The 16,276-nt window shown below is 42.1% G+C and overlaps 1 protein-coding gene across 1 annotated transcript in view; it reads left to right on the top strand.

Moving 5' to 3' along the window:
• Nucleotides 1–8,959, top strand: part of LOC143275351 (Na(+)/H(+) exchanger beta-like) — a 76,195-nt gene extending 67,236 nt beyond the window's left edge. The window contains exons 23-24 of the mRNA XM_076579391.1: nucleotides 6,885–7,314; nucleotides 8,566–8,959. Of these exons, the coding sequence (XP_076435506.1) occupies nucleotides 6,885–7,227 (343 nt within the window). The 3' untranslated portion in view covers nucleotides 7,228–7,314; nucleotides 8,566–8,959. The remainder of the gene's footprint in view (nucleotides 1–6,884; nucleotides 7,315–8,565) is intronic.
• Nucleotides 8,960–16,276: the final 7,317 nt, after the last annotated feature.

Here is a 16,276-nt window from a genome sequence, read left to right as displayed (position 1 = left end):
TCCGCTGTGTCTTTCTCCGTCCCCTTTCTTTTTTCACACATACGCTCGCTCGCTTGTGCACGCACACACACACACACACACATTTTTTTTTTTTAATCTTTTCATTCTTAAATGTACACAAGCACATACAAACGCACAACCACACTAGCACATACACAAACTCACTTACCGTACCATTCGACCTGATTAACCCATTCAACTCAAGGAGTTCACAGCCTTGATAGGCTTCTCGGTCAGATTGATGCAGAAAAAATGCAGATAGTATAGCAGTCCTGCAGACTGACATGTGTGGACTGTCTGGAAATAATGCATGTGTATTTGGGCCAACAGCAAAGTGAGAGCTGTATTATCCATGGTTTCTCCAGTCAATGGGAAACCATTTACAGCTTAGTCTTTTGCGAAGGACTATGACTCTCAAACTAGGAGGCAAAATTGCACTGGCTCTTAGTGCTGCAGCCTTGTGGGCTTGTTGGCCTGTGGGAACCATCCCAACGCCGACTGTCCTAAAACCCCTCTTGGCCGAGAGAGTGGGGATGTACTTGGGCAAGACACTCTCCACTATAATCAAATTCTAGCCCAAATAGTCGGAACAGCAGTTGCCTCCTCTGCTGTTCTGATGGTGTTAGTCGGACACGACTGACTATATATAGGTAGGTGGAAAATTGTTTTGATGAAATGAATTTGAACGCTTGAGCATTGAGATTTAATATGGATATATCTATCGTACCGAGTGTTGGGCAAGAATTGCAGGAGATGGGGCGACGGGCGCAGTAGCCGAGTGGTTAAAGCGTTGGACTTTCAATCTGAGGGTCCCGGGTTCGAATCTCGGTGACGGCGCCTGGTGGGTAAAGGGTGGAGATTTTTCCGATCTCCCAGGTCAACATATGTGCAGACCTGCTAGTGCCTGAACCCCCTTCGTGTGTATACGCAAGCAAAAGATCAAATACGCACGTTAAAGATCCTGTAATCCATGTCAGCGTTCGGTGGGTTATGGAAACAAGTACATACCCAGCATGCACACCCCCGAAAGCGGAGTATGGCTGCCTACATGGCGGGGTAAAAATGGTCATACACGTAAAAGCCCACTCGCGTATATACGAGTGAACGTGGGAGTTGCAGCCCACGAACAAAGAAGAAGAAGGAGGATGGGATGGGGCCTTTGAGTTTGACATAGTAAGCATAGTTAACCAAACAGGGAATATATAATACAAACTCCCCTTTTTGGTGTCAGACATTGTACCTTGTCAAACTGATGCAGAATTCAAAGCAAATGGAGCAGGGCAGTAGGTACAGGTTCACATGGTGAGCCTTTGTTACTGTAACAGCTGTGTCATCCGCTTTTTTTCTTTTTTTTTTTTTTGGTATGCTTATAGTTGACTTCATCAAGTTTTTGCACCTTATACATATTATTATTAGTAGTAGTAGTTTAAAAAAAAAATGTATTTATCTATTATTTATTTACTTTTTTTTCTCAAGGCCTGACTAAGCGCGTTGGGTTACGCTGCTGGTCAGGCATCTGCTTGGCAGATGTGGTGTAGCGTATATGGATTTGTCCGAGCGCAGTGACGCCTCCTTGAGCTACCGAAACTGAAACTGAAAACTTATCCGCGACAAAGGAAACCACTTAAGAAACATCTGCCCCTCATCAAACGGAAATCCCTGAGGTGGAGATTGGTGAAGGGGTTCTCAGAACGCCAAGCGTACCAGGGTCATGTTGTGTGACCTTTGATGCCTGCTGTCATGGTGACCTCAGTTTCGATGCCCCTCCAGTTCCTTGAGTCCTGTCAAGGCCTTCGGTGTCGGCAGGTTCATGGGGGACGGATATAGTGGTGGTCTCCACTCTGCGGGAGGCATTCGCTCAGTCTGACTTAGTGACTAAGCTGTTGTTGTCATCAGTAGTGGGCTTGTTAGGTGGTGTTGATGTCCTGAGGACCTCAGGAACCTCTCCTTTCAACTGTGAAGAGACACAAGCTGATACGGTTTGGACACAACACTCGACACACCAGCTTGTCCAAAACAATCATGCAAGGCACCATCGAGGGCGGGAGAAGAAGAGGAAGACAGCGGAAGAACTGGCATGAGAACATCAAACAATGGACCGGACTCCACACACGTGAGCTGCTGCCGGCGGCTGCCGACAGAGACAGATGGAGAAGGGAGGTTGCGTCTGCAGTCCTTAGGCTTCCCCCAACGACTACTTTGTAGTTATGGGCCTGAAGAAGAAGAAGAAGATGTCCTGAGTATGATAAATCTGAGCAGACACTACTGAGCACCACCAAAGTGACTCAGCAGCGGTGCAGGGGCTCCTCCGGTGTGTGGCCTCCCGCTGACCTAACATCAATGGTTTCTTGTGGACTGCTGATGCAGGGACTGCGGCAGAAGAGCCCAGGTGTGGCCGTGTATGGGGGGGACTCAGAATGATTGGCGTGGGTGTAATGCCACTGAAATGGAGCATAGGATGGTGCATAAAAAACAAACCCAACAAACCCAACAAATCCAAAGTCTCCAGGATTATTGATGACAGACAAATGAGGAGCTTGGAACTCACTGACCGTGACTTGCCACTGATGGTCAGGATTGCCGGTGCTGCAGCATGCTCATACCCTGTTGGTTCTTACCCTCGGGATAAAATCTGGCCTGGTCAGATTAACTCTGACTCACACTGAAATGGGATTGAAGGTAAAGGGGGGCATAGGACTGAAATGGGATTGAAGGTAAGGGGGCATAGGACTGAAGGTAAGGGGCATAGGACTGAAATGGGACTGAGGGTAAGGGGGCATAGGACTGAAATGGGACTGAAGGTAAAGGGGCATAGGACTGAAATGGGACTGAAGGTAAAGGGGCATAGGACTGAAATGGGACTGAAGGTAAAGGACATAGCACTGAAATGGGATTGAAGGTAAAGGGGGGCATAGGACTGAAATGGGACTGAAGGTAAGGGGATAGGACTGAAATGGGACTGAAGGTAAGGGACATAGGACTGAAATGGGACTGAAGGTAAGGGCATAGGACTGAAATGGGACTGAAGGTAAGGGCATAGGACTGAAATGGGACTGAAGGTAAGGGGCATAGGACTGAAATGGGATTGAAGGTAAGGGGATCATAGGACTGAAATGGGATTGAAAGTAAGGGGTATAGGACTGAAATGGGACTGAAGGTAAGGGTCATAGGACTGAAGGTAAGAGGGTATAGGACTGAAGGTAAGGGACATAGGACTGAAATGGGACTGAAGGTAAGGGGCATAGGACTGAAATGGGATTGAAGGTAAGGAGATCATAGGACTGAAATGGGATTGAAAGTAAGGGGCATAGGACTGAAATGGGACTGAAGGTAAGGGGCATAGGACTGAAATGGGATTGAAGGTAAGGGGATCATAGGACTGAAATGGGATTGAAAGTAAGGGGCATAGGACTGAAATGGGACTTAAGGTAAGGGTCATAGGACTGAAGGTAAGGGACATAGGACTGAAATGGGATGGAAGGTAAGGGACATAGGACGGAAGGTAAGGGGCATAGGACTGAAGGTAAGAGGGTATAGGACTGAAGGTAAGGGACATAGGACTGAAATGGGACGGAAGGTAAGGGACATAGGACGGAAGGTAAGGGGCATAGGACTGAAATGGGACTGAAGGTAAAGGGCATAGGACTGAAGGTAAAGGGGGCATAGGACTGAATTGGGATTGAAGATAAAGGGGCATAGCTGAAGGTAAGGGGCATAGGACTGACATGGGACTGAAGGTAAGGGGGCATAGGACTGAAATGGGACTGAAGGTAAAGGGGCATAGGACAGAAGGTAAAGGGGCATAGGACTAGGACAGAAGGTAAAGGGGCATAGGACTAGGACAGAAGGTAAAGGGGCATAGGACTGAAATGGGATTGAAGGTAAAGGGCATAGGACTGAAGGTAAGGGGCATAGGACTGAAATGGGACTGAAGGTAAAGGGCATAGGACTGAAGGTAAGGGGCATAGGACTGAAATGGGACTGAAGGTAAAGGGCATGTGCACAATGCTGTGTAGTCGGACAAAGGATCAGCTTGCTTTGAAAAGAAGACGTTGTCAGTGTTGAAGGAATAACGACCCTTGATGCCAAAGCCGGGACAGTGTTGGTCAGTATGATGGTTGTGGTCAGTGTTGGTCAGTATGGTGGTTGTGGTCAGTGTTGGTCAGTATGGTGGTTGTGGTCATGCCCTCAGTGTGGTCAGAAGTGTGGTGAAGTGGTGGTGGTTGTTGTGGGCTAGTTGTGTATTCTGTGGACACCTGTTTTCTGTGGATACTTTATTCTGTGGGCCTGTATTACCTGATTTCTGTGGATACTGTATTCTGTGGACACCTGTATTACCTGATTTCTGTGGATACTGTATTCTGTGGACACCTGTATTACCTGATTTCTGTGGATACTGTATTCTGTGGATACTGTATTCTGTGGACACCTGTACTACCTGATTTCTATGGATACTGTATTCTGTGGGCCTGTATTACCTGATTTCTGTGGATACTGTATTCTGTGGACACCTGTATTACCTGATTTCTGTGGATACTGTATTCTGTGGACACCTGTATTACCTGTATTCTGTGGATACATGTATTACCTGTATTCTGTGGATACATGTATTACCTGTATTCTGTGGACACCTGTATTACCTGATTTCTGTGGATACATGTATTACCTGTATTCTGTGGACACCTGTATTACCTGATTTCTGTGGACACCTGTATTACCTGATTTCTGTGGATACTGTATTACCTGTATTCTGTGGATACTGTATTCTGTGGACACCTGTATTACCTGATTTCTGTGGATACCTGTATTACCTGCATTCTGTGGACACCTGTATTACCTGTATTCTGTGGACACCTGTATTCTGTGGACACCTGTATTACCTGTATTCTGTGGACACCTGTATTACCTGTATTCTGTGGACACCTGTATTACCTGTATTCTGTGGACACCTGTATTCTGTGGACACCTGTATTACCTGTATTCTGTGGACACCTGTATTACCTGTATTCTGTGGACACCTGTATTCTGTGGACACCTGTATTACCCGTATTCTGTGAACACCTGTATTCTGTGGACACCTGTATTACCTGTATTCTGTGAACACCTGTATTCTGTGGACACCTGTATTCTGTGAACACCTGTGGACACCTGTATTTTGTGAACACCTGTGGACACCTGTATTCTGTGAACACCTGTATTATTAGTACCTGTATTCTCTGGACACCTGAATTCTCTCAACTTTTGTCTCTGTGGCCACCTGTCTTTGAAACCTGACTGCGTGATTAGTGTGTTTTTTTGTTTTTTTTTCTTTTTGCAGGTTTTGTCGTCATGGAAATGTGTCCTGCCCTTTTCTGTCCATCTTGCTTCTTCTCTTCTGACTGTCAGATATTTCTGTTGAATTGGACAAACTGTAGCATTTCACTTGAACTGAACGACGGGCGCAATAGCCGAGTGGTTAAAGCATTGGACTGTCATTCTTAGGGTCCCGGGTTCGAATCACGGTTACGGCGCCTGGTGGGTAAAGGGTGGAGATTTTTACGATCTCCCAGGTCAACATAAGTGCAGACCTGCTAGTGCCTGAACCCCCTTCGTGTGTATATGCAAGCAGAAGATCAAATACGCACGTTAAAGATCCTATAATCCATGTCAGCGTTCGGTGGGTTATGGAAACAAGAACATACCCAGCATGCACACTCCCGAAAACGGAGTATGGCTGCCTACATGGCAGGGTAAAAACGGTCATACATGTAAAAGCCCACTTGTGTGCATACGAGTGAAGGCAGAAGAAGAAGAAGAACTGAACTGATAAAAAAAACTATGCTGCTGAGATCTTTGCAGGAAAGAAATGGTTTGTAAGATGATTGGAGATGATTGTTAAGAGGATTGGTTGGAGATGATTGTTAAGATGATTGGTGGTTGGAGATGATTGTTAAGATGATTGGAGATGATTGGCGGTCTCCAGCGTTGTTGCGAGTGCTGACACAGTCTTTTATTTGTTACCTGGTCTGAGATAGAACAGAATTAGTGGTGATTGCACAGGTATGAGTTTGACCATTATTGTCGATGATGTGGTATGGTCTGTGTTATTGGGTCTGATTTATCTCTCTCTCCTTCTCTCTGTCTGTCTGTCTGTCTTTCTCACTCTCTCTCTCTCCCTCGCCTTATTTGCTGTCTTTTATGTCCCTTACATCTGTGTTTAAAATTTTATCATTACTTTTCTGTGTTAATTTCACTTGAATCATTCATGTGTAGCATTCATGCTAGGGTTTTGTTGTTGTTTTTCCCTTGGTGTGTGTGTGTTAGTGTGTGTGTGTGTGCGTGTGTGTGTTACTCGCTTCCGTTCCGTACAGATGTGAGTGATGTTGTGTCTCTCAGTTTGACGCTGTGTTATACTCGTACATTATACATGTATTAAGTATAACTACATTTATATGCGTACATGTTTGTGTGTCTCTTAGAACAACGGCAGATGTGTAAGTCGGCCAAAGTGCTAATATCTTCACCGTTGGAAAATAAAGATTCATTCATTCATTCATTCTCTCTCTCTCCAAAATATTCCAATATATATGTATTTATGCTTCAAAATAAAGAAGGTAAACCAGCTGGCAGCTTCTGGCACCAGATTATAACAAAAGGTGCTGGAATGTTGCAGTGTGAGAGTAGTCAGTTCAGATACAGAAGAAAAAAAAGTCATAAAAGGATTTTTTGATCAGGTTAAAAAAAAAATTTTTTTTTTACAGAGATTGAAATGATAGTTATCTGTTTGCCATACATTCATGAAGAAGATGACGATGATGATGATCATTTAAGGCTGCTGGTGAAATTATAGTGATCTGTGTGCCATATAACGATGAATAAGACGACGATGATGACGATGGTTTCAGGCCACAGACTTCTGCCCCCATGTCACCCAGAACTCCTCTCTTGGACTCTGTCTTCGAGGAGAACGAAGAAGCCGACAGCAGCGCCAGAAAGGCCCCTCCTGGAGAGAAAGCCGCGGCTTCCCCTTCCCCTGACCTTGACACGGCTTCCCCCGACCTTGACACGGCAGAGGAGAGCACTCCAATGATGTGTGACGTGGAGATGTCGCCTGTCATCACCGTCCACTCGGGGTCCGAACCTCCGGAGCCTGAGGTCAAGCAGAAGACCAGAGTGCCATCGAGTCGCAAGCGTCTGTGTCGGCAGGACGACATCAAGCCGGATGACTCAAAGCCGCATCCGATATAGTGATGGGATGAGAGGGTGCAAGGTCCTGTTTGAGGGCATCCAGGTGTGTGTTTGTGTTGTTTGTTAGAGGGTACCCTTGGTATCCAGGTGTGTTTGTGTTGTTTGTTAGAGGGTACCTTGGTATCCAGGTGTGTGTGTGTATGTTGTTTGTTAGAGGGTACCCTTGGTATCCAGGTGTGTGTTTGTGTTGTTTGTTAGAGGGTACCTTGGTATCCAGGTGTGTTTGTGTTGTTTGTTAGAGGGTACCATTGGTATCCAGGTGTGTGTTTGTGTTGTTTGTTAGAGGATACCCTTGGTATCCAGGTGTGTGTTTGTGTTGTTTGTTAGAGGATACCTTGGTATCCAGGTGTGTTTGTGTTGTTTGTTAGAGGATACCTTGGCATCCAGGTGTGTGTTTGTGTTGTTTGTTAGAGGGTACCCTTGGTATCCAGGTGTGTTTGTGTTGTTTGTTAGAGGGTACCTTGGTATCCAGGTGTGTTTGTGTTGTTTGTTAGAGGGTAACCTTGGTATCCAGGTGTGTGTTTGTGTTGTTTGTTAGAGGGTACCTTGGTATCCAGGTGTGTTTGTGTTGTTTGTTAGAGGGTACCTTGGTATCCAGGTGTGTGTTTGTGTTGTTTGTTAGAGGATACCTTGGTATCCAGGTGTGTTTGTGTTGTTTGTTAGAGGATACCTTGGTATCCAGGTGTGTTTGTGTTGTTTGTTAGAGGGTACCTTGGTATCCAGGTGTGTGTTTGTGTTGTTTGTTAGAGGGTACCCTTGGTATCCAGGTGTGTTTGTGTTGTTTGTTAGAGGGTAACCTTGGAATCCAGGTGTGTGTTTGTGTTGTTTGTTAGAGGGTACCTTGGTATCCAGGTGTGTGTTTGTGTTGTTTGTTAGAGGGTACCTTGGTATCCAGGTGTGTTTGTGTTGTTTGTTAGAGGGTACCCTTGGTATCCAGGTGTGTGTTTGTGTTGTTTGTTAGAGGGTACCTTGGTATCCAGGTGTGTGTTTGTGTTGTTTGTTAGAGGGTACCCTTGGTATCCAGGTGTGTGTTTGTGTTGTTTGTTAGAGGGTACCCTTGGTATCCAGGTGTGTGTTTGTGTTGTTTGTTAGAGGGTACCTTGGTATCCAGGTGTGTGTTTGTGTTGTTTGTTAGAGGGTACCTTGGTATCCAGGTGTGTGTGTGTTTGTGTTGTTTGTTAGAGGGTACCTTGGTATCCAGGTGTGTGTGTGTTTGTGTTGTTTGTTAGAGGGTACCTTGGTATCCAGGTGTGTGTTTGTGTTGTTTGTTAGAGGGTACCTTGGTATCCAGGTGTGTGTGTGTTTGTGTTGTTTGTTAGAGGGTACCTTGGTATCCAGGTGTGTGTGTGTGTGTTGTTTGTTAGAGGATACCCTTGGTATCCAGGTGTGTTTGTGTTGTTTGTTAGAGGGTACCCTTGGTATCCAGGTGTGTGTTTGTGTTGTTTGTTAGAGGATACCCTTGGTATCCAGGTGTGTGTGTGTTGTTTGTTAGAGGATACCCTTGGTATCCAGGTGTGTGTTTGTGTTGTTTGTTAGAGGGTACCCTTGGTATCCAGGTGTGTGTGTGTGTGTTGTTTGTTAGAGGGTAACCTTGGTATCCAGGTGTGTTTGTGTTGTTTGTTAGAGGGTAACCTTGGTATCCATGTGTGTTTGTGTTGTTTGTTAGAGGGTACCTTGGTATCCAGGTGTGTTTGTGTTGTTTGTTAGAGGATACCCTTGGTATCCAGGTGTGTGTGTGTTGTTTGTTAGAGGGTACCATTGGTATCCAGGTGTGTGTTTGTGTTGTTTGTTAGAGGATACCCTTGGTATCCAGGTGTGTGTGTGTGTGTTGTTTGTTAGAGGGTACCCTTGGTATCCAGGTGTGTGTGTTTGTGTTGTTTGTTAGAGGGTACCTTGGTATCCAGGTGTGTGTGTGTGTGTTGTTTGTTAGAGGGTACCCTTGGTATCCAGGTGTGTGTGTTTGTGTTGTTTGTTAGAGGGTACCCTTGGTATCCAGGTGTGTGTGTGTGTTTTGTTAGAGGGTAACCTTGGTATCCAGGTGTGTGTTGTTTGTTAGAGGGTACCTTGGTATCCAGGTGTGTGTTTGTGTTGTTTGTTAGAGGGTACCTTGGTATCCAGGTGTGTGTTTGTGTTGTTTGTTAGAGGGTACCCTTGGTATCCAGGTGTGTGTGTGTGTTTTGTTAGAGGGTACCCTTGGTATCCAGGTGTGTGTAGTTTGTTAGAGGGTACCTTGGTATCCAGGTGTGTTTGTGTTGTTTGTTAGAGGGTACCCTTGGTATCCAGGTGTGTGTGTGTTGTTTGTTAGAGGATACCCTTGGTATCCAGGTGTGTGTGTTTGTGTTGTTTGTTAGAGGGTACCTTGGTATCCAGGTGTGTGTTTGTGTTGTTTGTTAGAAGATACCCTTGGTATCCAGGTGTGTGTGTTTGTGTTGTTTGTTAGAGGATACCCTTGGTATCCAGGTGTGTGTGTGTTGTTTGTTAGAGGATACCCTTGGTATCCAGGTGTGTGTGTTTGTGTTGTTTGTTAGAGGGTACCCTTGGTATCCAGGTGTGTTTGTGTTGTTTGTTAGAAGGTACCCTTGGTATCCAGGTGTGTGTTTGTGTTGTTTGTTAGAGGGTACCCTTGGTATCCAGGTGTGTGTTTGTGTTGTTTGTTAGAGGGTAACCTTGGTATCCAGGTGTGTGTTGTTTGTTAGAGGGTACCTTGGTATCCAGGTGTGTGTTTGTGTTGTTTGTTAGAGGGTACCCTTGGTATCCAGGTGTGTGTTTGTGTTGTTTGTTAGAGGATACCCTTGGTATCCAGGTGTGTGTTTGTGTTGTTTGTGCAGTGTTGTATGTTGATTGGAATTGGACTTTGAAATTTACATGAGATTGTAAAAGTCTTGCTTTTTTAAAAATTGCAATATATGGAAAGAAAAAGTGTTGTTCAAATATATAATGTAGTATTGATATCAATGAAAATGGGACAATCTTTCATGATCTTTTGATGCACAACTATGGACATTCAGTCTGCAAATAAGAAAGATGTTGTCAGTTGCTGTGAAAGGCTTTAGCACGTTATCAGTGTAAGTTATTCATAAGGACGTTTTTTGCTGATTATCAATGTAAGTTATTCATAAGGAAGGTTTTAGCACGTTATCAATGTAAGTTATTTATAAGGAAGGCTTTTCACATTATCAGTGTATGTTATTCATAAGGAAGGCTTTTCACATTATCAATGTTAAGTTATTCATGAGGAATGCTTTAGCATGTTATCAGTGTAAGTTATTCATAAAGAAGGCTTTTCACGTTATCAATGTAGGTTATTCATAAGGAAGGCTTTTCACATTATCAGTGTAAGTTATTCATAAGGAAGGCTTTTCACATTATCAATGTAAGTTATTCATAAGGAAGGTTTTAGCACGTTATCAGTGTAAGTTATTCATAAGGAAGGCGTTTCACATTATCAATGTAAGTTATTCATGAGGAAGGCTTTTCACATTATCAATGTAGGTTATTCATAAGGAAGGCTTTTCACATTATCAGTGTAGGTTATTAGTAAGGAAGGCTTTTGCACATTATCAGTGTAAGTTATTCATAAGGAAGGCTTTTCACATTATCAGTGTAAGTTATTCATAAGGAAGGCTTTTCACGTTATCAGTGTAAGTTATTCATAAGGAAGGCTTTAGCACATTTTCAGTGTGAGTTATTCATAAGGAAGGCTTTTCACATTATCAATGTAAGTTATTCATAAGGAAGGCTTTTCACATTATCAATGTAAGTTATTCATAAGGAAGGCTTTTCACATTATCAATGTAAGTTATTCATAAGGAAGGCTTTTCACATTATCAGTGTAAGTTATTCATAAGGAAGGCTTTTCACATTATCAATGTAAGTTATTCATAAGGAAGGCTTTTCACGTTATCAGTGTGTGGAATAAGGATTTTCTTTCCTTACGTTATCAATGTAAATGGAATCATGATTTCCTTTGTGTTATTAACTCACTCTGTACGGCCAGTCCTCTCTTCTCCTCTACACAGACCCCTCGGATGTCCAGTGGGTGTCTGAATGACCCAACCTTTAGCTTCCGTCGTCAGAACTGTGTTATTCTTCGTCAACATTCACCTCTTCAGTATAAGGGCGTTCCGCTTGCAGTGTTTTGATGATGGTAATTGGGATGAAACGCTGTTAACGTTGTCTCATTCGCCGTTCGTACGGAGAGAGTTAATATAAATTGAATAATGATTTTCATTCTTTGTTCCATGATTGTTCTTTGACTTGAAGAATGCTTTTTTTGCTTTTAGCTTCCATTTCTGATAATATTGGTCACAAAGATTCTTTGGTTACAGGACTCCAGCAGATCAAGTTGAAAACCTTTAATACATTTGACAAAACTTGAATGAATGAATATGTGTATTACAATCGATTTTTTTTTTTTTTTTTTTTTTTTTTTGTCAAACCAGTACCTTCTTTTTTCTATTTTTCTTTCCTTTTTTTTTTCTTTTTGTAGATATATATTTGTATTTGTATTTCTTTTTATCACAACAGATTTCTCTGTGTGAAATTCGGGCTGCTCTCCCCAGGGAGAGCGCGTCGCTACACTACAGTGCCACCCATTTTTTTGGTATTTTTTCCTGCGTGCAGTTTTATTTGTTTTTCCTATTGAAGTGGATTTTTCTACAGAATTTTGCCAGGGACAACCCTTTTGTTGCCGTGGATTCTTTTACGTGCGCTAAGTGCATGCTGCACACGGGACCTCGGTTTATCGTCTCATCCGAATGACTAGCGTCCAGACCACCACTCAAGGTCTTGTGGAGGGGGAGAAAATATCGGCGGCTGAGCCGTGATTCGAACCAGTGCGTTCAGATTCTCTAGCTTCCTAGGCGGACGCGTTACCTCTAGGCCATTACTCCACGTAATATATATATATATATGTATGTATGTATGTGTGTTTGTGGTGTTTGGGAAGAATGGGGAGATGAGAGGAGAGTTTTTACTTGAAGTATTTCATGACCTGTTTTATCATGTCGGTGTCTGTGGTGTTGTAGTGTTGGGTCACACAGTACGAATTGCTCAAAGGCTTAGTTCAGTGAAGAGCCCGTGGAAATACCACCAATGCATAATACAAACATTAATTACGTTAACACATTCTATTTTTTATGCGGGGGTAAAAAAGTGCAGAAAATATACTGTTTTCCCTCCAGATTACGTGTGGACATATCCAGAAATATGGTGTAAATTAGTTACCTTGAGGTATATGCATATGTATGATGTGAAGATTGTTTTAATGAGGTGAACTTTGATGCCTGAGCAGTGCTTCTGGGCGAAGGGTGCGATAAGGTGATAATGTTGACGAGGTTGATGTCATGTTGACGATGGTGACGACGTCAGTGTCATGTTGATAACATTGATAGTCATGTGCAGGGGATTGATGTCATGTTCACAAGGTTGATGTCATGTCAGTGACATTGATGTAGTGTTGACAAGGGTTACGATGTTGATGTCATGTTGATGAGGGTGATGCCATGCCAATGACATTGATGTAGTGTTCACAAGGGTGACACCGTTGATGTCATGTCGACATGGGTGATGTCATGTCAGTGACATTGACGTCATGTTGGCGAGGGCAACACAATTATGTCATGTTGAGGGTGGTGGTGTCATGTCAGTGACATTGATGTCATGTTGGCGAGGGCAACACAATTATGTCATGTTGAGGGTGGTGGTGTCATGTCAGTGACATCGATGTCATGTTGGTGAGGGCAACACAATTATGTCATGTTGATGAGGGTGATGTCATGTCAGGGACATTGATGTCATGTTGGTGAGGGCAACACAATTATGTCATGTTGATGAGGGCGATGTCATGTCAGTGACATTGATGTCATGTTGGCTAGGGCAACACAATTATGTCATGTTGATGAGGGCGATGTCATGTCAGTGACATTGATGTCATGTTGGCTAGGGCAACACAATTATGTCATGTTGATGAGGGTGATGTCATGTCAGTGACATTGATGTCATGTTGATGTGGATGTCATGTCAGTGACATTGATGTCATGTTGGCGAGGGCAACACAATTATGTCATGTTGATGAGGGTGGTGTCATGTCACTGACATTGATGCCATGTTGACATGGGTGATGTCACGTCAATGACATTATGTCATGTTGATGAGGGTGATGGCGTTGATGTCATGTTGATGAGGGTGATGTCGTGTCAATGACATTGATGTCAGGTTGACGATGGTGATGACATTGATGTCATTTTGATGAGGGTAACGACATTGATTTCATGTTGACGATGACAGTAAAGTGAGCATTCTCTGAATAGAAGATAACACTAATAATGTTAGTAACAACAATAATGATAATAATAATACTATTGGCATTAATAATGGACATTTATATAGCTTGGTTTTCAAGAAGCGCTGCTCAAAGTACTTTAGATTTGGCCCCCTCCCCTCCTTCCCCACCCCCCTCCTAACGTTGGGGTTAGTTTAGTTTAATTTTGCCGAGTACAGCAAGGATCAAGGGGATCTTCATGATTAGGAAAAGATGTTTTCCAAAAAAAAACCTGTGTCAAATCATTTGCGCATTAGCGAAGTTGTGACTGAGTCCCCAAATTTAGTTTTGTTATGTTGCGGTTTTAAGACTTTTGTACATGCATTTTTCTTGTGCTGTGTCGGATGTGTTGGTGACATTTGATACACAGTGTATTTTGTGGCCTTTTTTTTTTTTTAACAGCAGAGTCAGTGCTTTTTGGTTGTGGTGTTCTTGAAAATGTATCCTGTCGCTGCGCTTTTTGTCTGTCTGTTTTTGGCTTTATTTTTGATAATTAACCCAGAGCTCTGTACTCTGTAGTTAGTGGCAAATTTGTGTATGCTTTTGTTGCTGTATGTCAGTGTAAGAATACATTTGTGTATGCTTTTGTTGCTGTATATCAGTGTAAGAATACATTCGTGAATGCTTTTGTTGCTGTATATCAGTGTAAGAATACATTTGTGTATGCTTTTGTTGCTGTATGTCAGTGTAAGAATACATTCGTGTATGCTTTTGTTGCTGTATGTCAAGTGTAAGAATACATTCGTGTATGCTTTTGTTGCTGTATGTCAGTGTAAGAATACATTCGTGTATGCTTTTGTTGCTGTATGTCAGTGTAAGAATACATTTGTGTATGCTTTTGTTGCTGTATGTCAGTGTAAGAATACATTTGTGTATGCTTTTGTTGCTGTATGTCAGTGTAAGAATACATTTGTGTATGCTTTTGTTGCTGTATGTCAGTGTAAGAATACATTCGTGTATGCTTTTGTTGCTGTATGTCAGTGTAAGAATACATTTGTGTGTGCTTTTGTTGTTGTATGTCAGTGTAAGAATAATTCTGTTGCCTTTTGACTGGAGGGATACTGCTGATTTAGAGCAATGCAGATTTTTTCTGCTATTTTTTCTGTCTGCCTACTGTTCTGTCTGAACCTATAGGTCAGTATGCTTTTTGTCGCTGGGTTACTATACAACAGCGCTTCTGTTTTTACATGGCCATGATTATATTCTTCTGGTGCTTTAAGATCTTAACTGTCTTATCGATACTTATATAGTGCCTATCTTCTCTTCTTTGTATTGTTTTTTTTTTCCATGTTCCATGTGTCCCCTCGGGATCTTTTTGGAACAACTCTGGACTTGGCTTGTCCCTGTATCAGTCTTTGCCAGTGTACAGAAAGCTGGCATCTTTCTTCTGTTTTCTGATTTGGTGTGTGTAAGACCATTATGTCAGTGCTTTTATATATATATTAAAAGAAGAAGAAGAAAAGTATACTTAAGGATATTTCAGAAACGTTTATGTATACTTTTAGCTGTTGAGAATAAGAAAGAAAGAAGAACCCAGCTCAAATATTGCTGTGTTGCATACTTAAAACTTGCACTCACTTGTGATTGTAATAACGCCTTTATTTCTATGCATATATGGCTGCTCCAGCTAATTCATTATCAATATCTGATGAACACATGCATGTACTATGACTGCTTTATGTTTGTACGGGAAAAGGAGAAAAAAAACCTACCGCTTACAAGCCTGTTTTTGTTTTCTGTTTTTTTTATAAACTTATGTAACATATTCCTGCCTATTAACCTTAATGTTTTGGTTTTTTTACTACCGCATTACCAACAGTTGAATGTAGATTTATGTGACCATGACATTTGTAAGGCTGGTTTGTATATTATCAGTAAATTAATTCTAAATGTTACGAAGATTAGTAAAATAGTGTTGAGTGTCTCTCTGTCTGTTATATGAGTAGATGTTTTGAATGTAACCTTACTTAACATTTGAAAAATAATTGGAGGGTTTGTCAGTGTTTTTTTTACTGTCCATAATTGTGATCAGTGAACATTTTAGACATAACCTTTGGACATGAATACATATACTAAATGTTATAAATGCGTGTAAAGCAATATTGAATGCCTGTATTTTTGATGAACAAATATTTTAGATTTAACCTAACATTTCAAAGAGTACTAAATATTATGAAGGTAAGTAAAATGATATAAATAGCATCCCCACTTTCTGGAAATTCTCTGCTAGGAATATCCTCTTTTCTACTGCTCTCTTTATTTCAGCTGGTTTTTCTCCCTTCACCGTGGTCTTCTGTCTGCCTTCCCTGTCGCTTAATTTGCGTCCAAACATTCAGATATTTTGCAGACTTGTTGATGATACCCTAAGGTTACTGTGTGAAAATTTTCAATGAATTCGGTCTCTCTATCACTGAGAAAATACTTGTCAAAAAGCTGTTGACTTTTTTGGGGGGACACCCAGTATGTTATTTCTTTGATGGTTTTCTGCTGATTCTCCAGATTTCATTAGAAGAGGTTTAAATAAGTAAAGCACTTTTTTTTCATTTTTTTTTCAGAACATGATATATTTACATAAAGGAAATTTTCTGTCTAAAATTATGTTTAAATAACATACTTACTGTGACCCAACTAGTGCAGACTCCGGCAGGGGTCTGACATTCCTGTCCTGTGCAAACTACTATCCACCTATGCGGAGAAAATGAGAGAACTACGGCCGATAACCTCCCG

Source organism: Babylonia areolata, chromosome 30, assembly GCF_041734735.1.
Source record: "Babylonia areolata isolate BAREFJ2019XMU chromosome 30, ASM4173473v1, whole genome shotgun sequence".
Classification (NCBI taxonomy): Eukaryota; Metazoa; Mollusca; class Gastropoda; order Neogastropoda; family Buccinidae; genus Babylonia; species Babylonia areolata.
Note: the sequence above shows the minus strand (reverse complement) of the source record. Positions and strands in the feature narration are given on the sequence as shown.